The 13,379-nt window shown below is 39.5% G+C and overlaps 1 protein-coding gene across 5 annotated transcripts in view; it reads right to left on the bottom strand.

The window, feature by feature from the left end:
- SPAG9 (sperm associated antigen 9) overlaps positions 1 to 13,379 on the bottom strand; it is a 129,022-nt gene that overhangs the window by 73,625 nt on the left and 42,018 nt on the right. For all 5 annotated transcript variants that reach the window (XM_027034130.2, XM_027034132.2, XM_053211939.1 and 2 more), the window contains one exon: positions 3,619 to 3,689. In XM_027034130.2, the coding sequence (XP_026889931.1) occupies positions 3,619 to 3,689 (71 nt within the window). The remainder of the gene's footprint in view (positions 1 to 3,618; positions 3,690 to 13,379) is intronic.

Genomic DNA, 13,379 nt, shown 5'->3' with positions numbered 1-13,379 from the left:
TAAAACTGAAAAGTAAGGCAGTAAGCGAGGTTTTGGAGACAACTGGCATGTATTCCTCTAATCGTGTTGTCGTGAATCTCTCCATATGCAGCCCAAGAATCATAGATCTATACCTGCAAAGCCACTATTCTTAAAGTTGTTGCAATGCCATAAGGCAAAGAGGCACAGAAAAATTTCTAGTGTTTTTAACATTTATATGTTCCATACCTAAAAGTGTTATTGAAAATTCAGACAGGGGCACCTGGGTGGCTAAGTCAGTTAAACTTCTGACTTTGGCTCAGGTCATGATCTCATGGTTTGTGAGTTCGAGCCCCACATCGGGCTCTGTCCTGACAGCTTGGAGCCTAAAGTCAGCTTTGGATTCTGTGTCCCCTTCGCTCTCAGCCCCTCCCCTGCTCACGCTCTGTCTCTCTCTCTCAAAAATAGGTAAACGTTAAAAAAAATTTTTTTAATAAAAAAATAAAAGAAAACTCAGTCAACAGGGGCGCCTGGGTGACTATGGTTTCGGCTCAGGTCATGATCTCACCATTTCGTGGGTTTGAGCCCCACAGTGGGCTCCATGCTGACAGCATGGATTTTCTCTCTCTCTCCCTTTCTCTCTGCCCCCTCCCCAACTCTGTCTCTGTCTCTCTCAAAATAAATAAACCCTAAAAAAAAAAAAAAAAAATAGAGAGAGAGAGAGAGAGAGAGAAGAAAGAAAGAAAGAAAGAAAGAAAGAAAGAAAGAAAGAAAGAAAGAAAGAAAGAAAGAAAAAGATTGATTCAGGCAACAGAATATGAAGACATAGGTTCAAATCCAGTCACATACTAGCATGGAATTTGGAACAAATCACTTCATATTCCCTTTCTAAACTTCAATCTGTAAAGTGGGGTGGATGATGGGAGTTTGGCCACAGGATGAAATAAGAATGCATTTAAACACTCCCTGATGTAACACCAGAGTTCAAGTTTTGGGTAACTAATATAAGAGTATGTACACATGTGTCCCAAGTGCCTCACAATTACTTAATGTTTTTATTTCCTCCACTGCCTTCTTGAAGGCAATATCTTCTTTTAAGTATATTCAGTAATTGTTACAAAATTTTTTATTTGTTTAGAGAGAGCAGTTATTCACATTATAAAAAGAACCATAGGAGATTTCTCTTAGGCAGAAAACAAGGTATTTGATAAAAGTGCTATTTATTTTTTTTTTTTAAGTTTATTTGAGAGAGAAAGAGAGAGAAGAGGAGGGGCAGAGAAAGAGAGAGAGAGAATCCCAAGCAGGATTGCGCTGTCAGCACAGAGCCTGACATGGGGCTCAATCTCACAAACCCTGAGATCATCATCTGAGCCAAAATCAAGAGTCAGACTTTTAATCAACTGAGCCACCCAGGCACCCCAAAAGTGCCTTAAATTTAAACAATTCTTTTATGTGAGCATAAAAAAGGTTACCTTAGTTGCAAGTGATAGTAAAAAAATAAGGTTAAATCCTTCAAACTTCCTTTCCCTGAAGGTTTCCAGAATTTACCTTCAGGATATCTAGTTCATTAGCATAGAAAGCTATTTTTTAATTGCTAAATTAATAATGGCATTTCTAGTACAGATGTGCAAACACAGGAAAATGTGGTCTAAGGCAGACAGACCCATATTTCAGAGCAGCTACATCTGTGTTACATAAGCTTTCCTGAGGGCAGAGCAAAATAAGAAGGAGCCTATCAGGGCAGAGGAAAAGAAGTTGCTTATGATTGAGGGAGGGGACCCCGTGGGGAAAGCTGTGTGCGACATGTGAAACCTGTCTTAGACACTGGACTGGCCCAACTCTAACTTGGTATTTAAGATATTCCTGAGATCTCTTTTTCTTCTTAGAGTGTCATTCTCTGAAGGAATAGAGAAATAGGAAACTTATTATATCTTTTCATTAGAAGTTAAGATGTCAGACTTTTTTCTGTAGGAACATATCTCACTTTTATTAAATAAATGAGAAAAATATGAAATTTCACTTCACAGTAATTTTTTTAAATCATATATTCATTTTATACATACTTCAATTTAACAATCCTCAATTATTACACAGGTTAGAACGTCGACGAGAAAACAAAATGATTGTTCATTATTCATCACTATCGATTATCTGTGGCAATAAACATATTCCCCCAAACATATTTCTATTTTTTAAAGTTTATTTATTTTATGAGAGAGAGAGACAGAGGGAGACAGCGCACATGTGTGCTGGAGAGGGGCAGAGAGAGAATCCTAAGCAGGCTCCATGCTGTCAGCACAGAACCCGAGTTCCAAGAACCCCAAGATCATTACCCGAGATGAAATCAAGAGTCAGCTGCTTCACTGCCTGAGCCAGCCAGGCACCCCAAACATATTTCTAATTATAGCACTGATGAGCACTGCTGGTTGTTCAGGCACTGGTCTGGTGTAAAAAGAACCAACAACAAGATTACCCATCAACTGGTTTTGAGTAGTCTTAGTATCCACCAAATATCATCTTATTAAATGTGGGTATTTTTCACACACTGAAAAGGCTGCTGCTTAAGCTATTCCTGTCTTCTCAGGGCTCCACGGTTCCAGCCCTCTGGTTCCAGCCCTCTGTGGCCAATCTTTTCCCTCCATCACTGAGTGTCAATTCTTCATGTGTGGCTACAAAAACTAAAATCGTAATAATCAAACCTCATATGTCAGAAATTCCATCCCCTCCTCACGAAAGTATTAAGCACATTATTCCAAAGCAAATGAAACTGGACGCAGTGGGGTTTTATCTTCCTTAAAAGCAACAATATAGGTTCCCACCACGGGCAGGCTAAGAGATCACAAACTAGTGAAAGAAAAATGGAAGCTGAAAATTGGAACCATCTGCATCTTGGGAGAGATTTCGATGAGAAAGGGGAAAAAAAGAGGAGTTACTTTTTTCATATAACCAACAATGCTTGAGTCTAATGAAAAGTCTATTTTATTGAGGCTTGTGAACCCCAGACTGACCATGAAACACAAAAATCATTTCCATGTTAAGGAGACTGTAACAACAACAACATATGAAAGGCTGACAGAGAATCATAAAAAGGTTAAAAAAATGCTCAGGTACATTTTCTTATTTGCTTTGGAGAGATTATGTGCTAAAGTTATTAATTTAAAATAATGAAATTTCATGCAGAAAACCTGTTTTAGAGTCATTCTGATTTAATACACCATTTGTGTTCATGTTATTTGTTATGAGCTTAGTGCAAATAAGTCCTTTATACTGGATTATAAACACAGAAACTCTTACCAATAATTTACCAATCCATCATATCCCAACCGGTAACAAATTAATTCTGTCATATTAGCATCATGTAGACTTTTTATTATGCACATATTAGCCAGCCAAAGAAACAACTATTGGAACTGTCAATAATTGTGTTATTCTGTGGCACACTAATTCACATGAAAAGTTAATTCCAGATTAAAAAAAAAAAACAAAAAACAATAAAAGTCAACATTTGGTAATGAGGTAAATACTACAGGAAATTTAATGTTTTCTGGACATAATCCCCCCAAAATTATACCAGCTCACTTTCAAAGAAAAATCAAGACGTAACTTCTAAGGTTAATTGCTTTATTTAAATATTAGCATGATAAGAACCCAGAAACCCACCTCAGTGTGTCTCTGATGTAATGCATTATATTCCTTCTTCAGTTCTGCTTCTCTTTCTTCAAGTCTGCTAACTGAAATTAAGATACATATATTTAATCAGAACAAAATATAAGAAATTTACTTGAAAATCCCATCTCTAAAACCTGGAATAGATTATCCCTAAGTCTTAGCAACTTTAGGACTCATTGCTTCTCAAAATCAAGCTCATTTCACCATCCTTGATAAATGAAACTTTCAGGTACGGGGGATAAACTGGCTTTGAAAAAAAAAAAAAGCCCCTACGGGGCGCCTGGGGAGCTCAGTCTGTTAAGCATCTGACTTCGGCTCAGGTCATGATCTCATGGGTTCGTGGGTTCAAGCCCCAAGTCAGGCTCTGTGCTCAGACCCTGGAGCCTGCTTCGGATTCCGTGTCACCCTCTCTCTCTTCCCCCCACCCCCGCTCTCACTCTGTCTCTCTCTCTCTCTCAACAATAAATAAATGTTAAAAACAATTTTTTTTAATTTAAACATCAAATTGCTTCTCCTAATATACAGATGTTTATAAAGTCATCCCACGTACATAAGTTTTCAACATGATACAGAATTCTCTTTCAAAAGTACTTTACAAATCCCCTCATAGAAGTTTTAACTTCTATGGTCCCAAATCATTGATTTCTAACATTATTCAAGCTCTTTTCCACTACTGAGCAGTATGCGAAATCATCATTGTTTACAAGTACTTTTTCTGCTTCAGGTCTTAATTTCAGGGACTCATCTTCTTTTATTTAGCTCCCCCTGCTGGAGTTTGTGCATGGCACTGATTGGGGCAGTGCTCACAGAGTACATCTTTACAATACTTTTTTTTTTTTTTTTTAAGTTTTAGATCCTGAGATATAGAATATTAGGACAGGATTTCATAGGAAATAATGGTATCAGCCAGGATTGATTCTGAGAGAAGGTGGAGTTCAAGCAGGACCACAAAGAAATTAAGTTCCAGTATTCAGGACAGATGGTGATGAGAATGTATGGGCACCGTTACCACAGGGAAGGGGACCCAAAACCACAATGGTGGCGAGGCAGAGGGGAAACTGGCCAGCCCAGAGCAGCCCGTACTAGCTAAGGAGCAGTGAGGGACAATCTGATGGGGAAAAATAAAGCTGGTGCCACAGGAGCTTGTCAAGATACTCATTTAAGTCTGTTTAAAAGACAGATTAATTGGAAATGTTCAGGTGTGAGGGAGGGTCAGCAAGCTGCAGACACGCAAGGCCGCTCGGAAGCCGCGGCCTGTGACCGAGGCAGATGGCTGTCTGAGTAACTACTACAAACCAGAACAGTGCACGCACGAAACGTTTGCCTGCACCGAATGTTCACACGGCGCACCCCGAACAGCGCCTAACTTGTGCTGCCAGGACCCTCATCTCTGGTTTGTGCGTTTTTACTTGCCACCTTTGAATATCTTGAAAATGTCATTAATTAGAGAAACTGTAGGCCTGTGGCTAAAAGCAATGATAAGCAAACTTGTAATGCAGAGGTATTGTGATAACACAGTAGATATCGAAACCATAATAATTTTTAGTGCTGCTTCTGTGATTTTCATTTACACACAGGAAATCCAAGCAAATTATAGATATTTAGTTACAATTTCAAAAATGTAAAATGTAAATGTAAAAATGCAAAAAATGTAAAAAAAATGTAAAAAATGTAAATGTTTTCTACTATTTTTTGTCAATTAAATTGATCTAAAACCTTAAACCTGAGACTACTGGGTGAACCTTAATCTTTTTTTTTTTTTTTTTAGTTTTTATTTATTCTGAGAGAGAAAGTGAGACAGCCCATGTGGGGAAGGGGCAAAGAGAGAGGGAGAGAGAAAATCCCAAGCAGGGTCCTCACTGTCAGTGCAGAGCCCAATGCGGCACTCGAACCCACCAACTGTAAGATCATGACCTGAGCTGAAATCAAGAGTCAGACAATTGACCGACTGAGCCACCCAGGCGACCCAAACCTTATCTATTTTTAAGTGTTCATCTGTGTTTATCAAGATCTTCTTGGTATTGTGCAACAGAACTAAAATTGGAGGTTGAGTCTGAAGTAAAATTTCAACTATCATCCATAAACTTCTAGTTTAAATTTGTGCCCAACAGTACAGCCTCATTATTTTCATCAGCTCACTCGACATGAATTCATAAAACAGATTGATATCAGCATCACCACCACTACTAATAGAAGCTAACATTTTATAGTGCTTATTACGGACCATGCACTGTCCTATGTACTTTCCATACACAAATTTATTTGAGCCTGACATGAACCTTCTGATGAAGTATTAATACTACGTTCATTTTGGAGATGAGAAAACTGAAGCAAACAGAGGTTAAACAACTTGTCCGAAGTCACACACAGTTAGTAAATGGCAAAACTATAAGATTCCTAATGGAGGAGTCTGGGTCCAGAATCTGTTTTTAATTACCATGCTATGTTGCCTCTCAAGAAATATTCCTTTTAATCTGTTCATATATTGGAGACTACTTTAAAATTTCACTTGGGGGAAAATTGTATAGACACTGCTCCTTTGGCTTCAAACAAAAACACCCTCCATTCTTATGGAAAGAACCTAGTCACAGACACTATGGCTGAAAGGTATCAAACCGCCAAGAAAAATACGGCTCTAACTTTATTAATCATCAGGGAAATGCATATTAAAACCAACATGTAACACAGTTGTTGCATGCCCATCAGAACAGCTAAAATGAGAAACACGATACACCAACTTCTGGTAAGAATAAGGAGCAAGGTGGGACTCTCATATACTGCTGTGGGAATAAAAACCGGTAGACCCCATCTGAACATCATTTGGCAAGATTTGATAGAGTTGTCTATTTGCCAACCCCGTGACAAAACAAGTTCATTGCTAGGAAATGCATAAGGCATTTTAAAAAAAAATTGTTTAATGTTTATTTTTGAGAGAGAGAGAGAACGCAGGTGAGGGGCAGAAAGAGAGGGAGACAGAGGATCCAAAGTGGGTTCTGTGCTGACAGCAGACAGCCTGATGCAGGGCTCGAACCCAAAAACCATGACATCATGACCTGACCCCAGGTTGGACGCTCAACTGACTGAGCCACCCAAGCACCCCCAACCTAAAGGCATTTAAAACAATGCTCGAAGCAGCATTATTTGTAATAATCCAAACCTGGAAACAACCCGAATGTCCATCAACAGCAGAATGGATAAACATTCCTGTACGGGAATACTATTCAACCCCGAGAATGAAGAACTTATTTGCACACATCATGGACAAATATCACACACAGGAGACTGAGGGAAAGAAGGAGAAGCCAAAGAATACAAAGTTCAAAGACACACTGAGCTAATCTGAAATTAATCTGAAGTGTCAGAAGTCAGGGTAGTGGTTACCTTTGGGGAGGAGTTAGTGACCTGATTAATTTACTGTGTGTACAATCCCACCCTACCCTAGTCCAAATACAATGTACACCTACTCACATAGGTATTTTCTTTGACTTCAATACTCATTATTCTCTATGTTATCCAACAACTTCTGTGAGTTCAACATCTAGCAGAGGATTTAAACAGACTATTCAGAACCATTACAAACAAATTGTGCCAATTTTCCATTAAAATGTATAAGGAGAGGTGCCTGGGTGGCTCAGTCAGTTAAGCGTCCAATATCGGCTCAGGTCATGACCTCACCATTTGTGAGTTCAAGCCCCACACTGGGCTCCGTGCTGAGAGCTTGGAGCTTGGAGCCTGCTTTGGATTCTGTGTCTCCCTCTCTCTCTGCCCGTCCCCCACTCATGCTCTCTCTCTCTCTCTCTCTAAAATAAACAAACATTAATTTTTTTTTTTAAATAAATAAAATGTACAGGGATATGGGGAATGCCTGGGTGGCTCAGTTAGTTAAGCATCAAACTCTTGGTTTCGCTCAGGTCATGATTTCATAGTTCCCGAGTTTAAGCCCCGCAACAGGCTCTGCATTGACAGTGCAGATTCTCTCTCTCTCCCTCTCTCTCTCTCTCTCTCTCTCTCCCTCTCTCTGCTTCTCCCCCACTCTCACTCTCTCTCCCTTTCTCAAAATAAATAAATAAACTAAAAAAAAATATATATATAGGGAGATGAGCAAAATGTTACCAGAATGGAGAATTATAAAAAGAAAGAAAGAAAGAAAAAAGATGGGCATCATGGGAAAATATATTGGAATCACCCACTTGAAGGTCATATTGGTGATATCTAATAAAATAAGTGATGTATATATCCTTTGACTCAGCACTACTACTCTTACTTACCCCTACAGAAGCACAACAAAGCCCAAAGATGTGAAAATGGATGTTCCATGCAATACATTTTATAACAACTCCCAAATTGGAACCAAATTTGTCATTAGGTGGTTGGTGATGTGAATTATAATAATCATACGATGGACACGACGTGGTGGCTTTGCTACTTCCTAGCTATGTTACCTTGCGTATATCGATCTCTCTGGGCCTTAGTTTCCTTACTTATACTCAACAAATAATGATAGTACATTAGAGCTGGTATCAGGAATAGCACCTGGCACACATGTGTTTTTCAAATTCAGCAAAGGTACTACTGTTAAAAGGAATGCGCTGTATATACATGTGCTGACATGGGGTGGTGCCTAGAACTGAACAGAAGGGTGTTGAATGTACATTGTTATATCTTAAAATAAAAAATAAAGGTGGAATCCTCATCCAATAGGATCGGTATCCTTATAAAAGCTCTTTTTCCCCATACATGCAAAGAGAAAAGACCATATGAAGACACAGAGAGAAGGCAGCTATCTGCAAGCCAAGGAGAGAGACCTCAGAAGAAAGCAAACCTGCCAACACTTTGATCTTGGACTTCCGGCCTCCAGAACAGTGAGAAAATAAATTTCTAGGGTATTTTGTTGTGGCAGCCCTAGCAGAGCAATATAGGAAACGAAGCATCAACGTCACCTTGGAAAGAAGCTTGAAGTTTGTACAAGTGATGTGGACAGAGCTGGGCTTAAAGCTTACAGAAACAGGTCCTCGCTGGTTTGATGGCAATTTGCTTATCAATGTTGGTTTGGCTTTGTTGCAGTGTATTACTACTTAACAACAAGACCGTGTGAAAGGAGATATAAAACCTCAGTACACCATGATTGCCAGAGATTTCCTACATTTACCTTAACGAACGTGACTATTGTTGAAACTGGCTTAGCTTCATCTATAAATATTCCTTAGAAGTCCTATTAATCATTTTGCTCTCCCTTAAACATTTTGGATTATCCCTATCTATACTTCCTTAAGCCTCCGCCCACAGTTTTCTAGCCCATTCAGGTTTCTGCTTAATTGATTTCCATTTGACATCACATTCTTACTTTTGCCTCAAAAATAACATGTGATTATCAACCCATTTTCTAACCACCTCTTTCAAAATATACTTACTAATCTCATAGAAATTGTCCATTTCTATTTTTCTTAGCATACATCATACAAAAAAAGGCATTTAGGGGCATCCGGGTGGCTCAGTCGGTTGGGCGTCCGACTCTGGCTCAGGTCGTAATCTCATGGTTTGTGAGTTTGGGCCCTGTTTCAGGCTCTGTGGTGACAGCTCAGAGCCTGGAGCCTGCTTCGGATTCTGTGTCTCCCTCTCCCTGCCTCTCCCCTGCTCGCTCGCTCTCTCTCTCTCTCTCTCTCAAAAAAATAAATGTCAAAAAATTAAGGAAAAAAAAGGCATTTAGCACATGCAAACTACATTTGGTTACACATGACTTGCCCCTTACCCTGTTTGTTATTTTTATTAATCAACTTTTTTTTTCAACTTTATTATTGTTTTTTTAATGTTTACTTATTTATTTTAGAGAGGAGAGGGGCGGAGAGAGAGGGAGAGAATCCCAAGCAGGCTCTGCACTGTCAGCACAGAGCCCAACATAGGGCTTGAACCCACAAACCTCAAGACCATGACCTAAGCTAAAATTAAGACTCAGACACTTAACCGAGTAAGCCACCCAGGTGCCCCTCAACTTTATTTTTTATAGCAGTTTTAAGTTCACAGCAAAATTGAGTGGGAAGTACATAGCGCCCATATACCCGCCTCCCCCCACCTGCCACAACCTCCTCCACTATCCACATCCTGCACAAGAGTGGTATGTTTGTTACAGTCAATGAACCTACACTGACACATCATTATCACCCAAAGTCTATATATAATGTACATTAGGATTTACTCTTGGTGTGGAATATTCTACAGATTTGGACAAATATATATGACATGTAACCACCACTATAGTTTCATAAAAATAGTTTAACTGCCTTAAAATTCCTGTGCTCCACCTATTCATCCCTCTCCTTTAACCTTGGCAGCAACTGATCTTTTTTACTGTCTCCATAGTTTTACGTTTTCCAGAATCTCCAGAGCTGGAATCACACGGTATGTAGCCTTTTCACATTGGCTTCTTTTATTCTGTAATACGCATTTGGGGTTCCTCGGTATCTTTTCAGGGCTTGATCGCTCATTTCCTTATTTTTTAAGTTTATTTTATTATTTTTTAATTTTATATTTATCTTGAGAGAGAGAGAGAGAGAGAGAAAGCAGGCAGGAGAGGGACAGAGAGGGGCGCCTGGTATCTCAGTCGGTTAAGTGTCTGCCTTCAGCTCAGGTCATAATCTCACGTTCATGGGTTCAAGCCCCACATTGGGCTCTCTGTTGTCAGCACAGAGCCTGCTTCAGATCCTCTGTCCCCCTCTCTCTCAGCCCCTGCCCCACTCACTCACTCTCTCTCTCTTAAAAATAAATTAATTAATTTAAAAAAGAAAGAAGAAGGAGGAAGAGGAGGAGGAGACACAGAAATCCCAAGCAGGCTCTGCACTATCAGCAAGGAGCTCGACATGAGGCTTGAACCCACGAACCGTGAGATCATGACTTGAGCCGAAACGAAGAGTCAGATGCTTAACCAACTGAGCCACCCAGGCGCCCCTCCACCTTGAGTTTTAAAATAAAAACAGGCAAATTATCTCATGGTTAGAATGTCTGCATAAGATAGATTTAAACCTGTAGAAATGATCATCAGTGTCTCTAGCCTAAGTATTATCCACTTTCACCCTCCTCTCTACTCCAGTGTAAGAATAAATTATAGTCTATTCATCTCAGTCTATTTACTTGAGGTTCTTAAGTGATTTGTTTCTGTATCCCATTATGATTAAGCAGAAAACTTAAATTTGTTACTTTATATCATTATATCCAGAATGTATCATTGACAGCTAATTATATAAATCAAAACAAAACAAAACAAAACACCAAAATACATTACCTATTAAGTAGTAGACAGCCACACCATTACAAAGATGGTTCAAACATTAAGTTATCCACTTTCTCACGCATGAACTCAGAACTAAACAAGCCAGGATATCGGAATCCCAAGGGATATCTTCCCAAAGGGGTTGTTCATTATCCTCAACTCTGCAAAACTACATAGGCTTTCAGATGGCCAAGTTAGAGTTTGGTTTTTTTTCTGGTTCTGAGACTAGCGGATACACAGGCAATTAAAAGGCAGGGGGAAAGGGGAGGGGTCCACCAAGGTAGGTCCCCATAATGGAATATCATTCAGCCCTGAGACGGAATGAAGTACTACTGATACATGCTACAACACGGATGAGCCTTCTGCCAGGGGAAAGAAGCCAGTTACAGAAGACCACATCCTGTATGATTCCACTTACATGAGATGTCCAGAATAGGCAAATCCATAGAAACAGAAAACAGATTAGTGGCTGCCAGGGGCTGGGGGAGGCAGGGCACGAGGAGCAGGTACCATAGGTATGGGTTTCTATGTGGAATGGCGAAAGTGATGTGGAATTAAGGTGCGTGTGGTGGCTGTACAACCTTGTGAATATACTAAAAACCCTTGATTTGTACACTCTTAAAAAGGTGGATTGAACAGTATGTGAATTATATATATATATATATTTTATTTTAAGCAGGCTCCACACCCAGCATGGGGCTTGAACTCAAGACCCTGAGATTAAGAGTTGCAAGCTCCACCAATTGAGCCAGCCAGGCACCTTGCGAATTATATATTTTTTTAAAGTGACAAGATGTCATTCAAAACCTATTCCTAGCACAAGCAGCAGAAAATGACATAATTGAGTAGTAATCTATTTTTTAAAGGAAAAGACAGGAAGTCAAATGATAAGAGAACAAAAGAAGATCTCAACACTTAGTAAATGTTTGTTGAGTAAATGAAAATGCAGCGAAGAGTTTTAAAGTGGTAATAAAAATTAAGCCAGAATAACACTGAAGTTATTTAAAACTCAGATTTCGGGGGCACCTGGGAGGCTCAGTTGGTTAAGTGTCTGACTTCGGCTCAGGTCATGATCTCGCAGAGCCCCGCGCCAGGCTCTGTGCTGACAGCCCAGAACTTGGAGCCTGCTTCATATTCTGTGTTTCCCTCTCTCTGTCCCGCCCCTGCTTGTGTCTTCTCTCTCCCTCTATCCCTCTCTCTCTCTCTCTCTCTCTCTCTCTCAGAAATAATAAATAACTTTAAAAAAATCAGATTACATAAGAGCACAAATTATAAATACTATATTTTCATTAAAATTTGCCATCTTTTCTGCCTCAGATAAATCACAAGTAGAAAGAACAGGCAGATGATCGCTAAGCTGTAGGTACATTCACTCTCTTGCCTCAACACTTGAGCAAAGTCATGCGCCACCTACTAAAGCTCTTAAGCTGAGGCAAAGACTGGCCGGATACTAATCAGTTTCCTCTTTCTCTTAGACACCCTGCTTGATGGCATGCCCCAGCCTCTATAGTTAGCTCCTGACTGAGTTACAGCCACTGAAGTAGATGCAAATGCTGTTGTGCGCCACTCCTGAGGCCTGGTCCAAAAGAAACCTTCCACACACAACTGTCCATTCCCTTTCCCCTCTCCTCTACCTTACTGCAGGAGAGTATGATGAACTTGGGAGCCAGAAGTTGGAAAGAGCCTGCATCTCTACTGGAAACATCTGTTTTAAACTTCACATGAACAAGAAATAACATAACATTGGAGTCATTACATATGTATTTTGTGGCTTGGTTACTATAGCAACTACAGTTACTTTAACCCATAAATTAGCTTATAAACACGCATTAAATCTAAATTCTCTTAAACATTCTAAATCATCGAAGGTATGTTACCCCATGGTGATTTTAAACAGTTTATGAATTTGTTATTTTGGATGATTTTCTGGACGTTTTCTAAAGGTGATGATTTTCTCCAACCTAAAACCTCCAGCAAAGTACATTGGTAGAAACTATCTATGACTGTATTTCATGTTTTCTTTACCTCTACTGTAATTCAAAATATTAGTATTATCTTTTTAGGTATATGAGTTAACCACCAAGATCAGGTAATCCAAATTCAGAACCTCTCACTCTTTTGAAAATACTTCAAATACTGAGCACAGCATAGTCAATGGACTCCATTTTCTCAAGGCCTAGGCCACATGAGATAGAATGGTGTTTAACAGAGAAGTACTTTTAAAAATGCTGGGAAGAACCATCTCTTCAAAGTCCTAAATGCCACTAAATAATCAGTAAAGGGGAAAGAAAAGGGAAGTGGGATGGCCCAGGAAAAGCAGGAAAGAAGGGCCCGACTGGGCAAGGATGGCAGACATCCCTGACAGCCTCAAGTACCATAAAGTTAACCTATGTCTATTATTGCTGCATTATTTCTGAGGTGTAGTGAAAGATCACTTCTTGTTTCATAGTTCCCATGTGTACCCAAATGTGAGAATTATCCCAGGAAA

This window comes from Acinonyx jubatus, chromosome E1, assembly GCF_027475565.1.
Source record: "Acinonyx jubatus isolate Ajub_Pintada_27869175 chromosome E1, VMU_Ajub_asm_v1.0, whole genome shotgun sequence".
Lineage (NCBI taxonomy): Eukaryota > Metazoa > Chordata > Mammalia > Carnivora > Felidae > Acinonyx > Acinonyx jubatus.
Note: the sequence above shows the minus strand (reverse complement) of the source record. Positions and strands in the feature narration are given on the sequence as shown.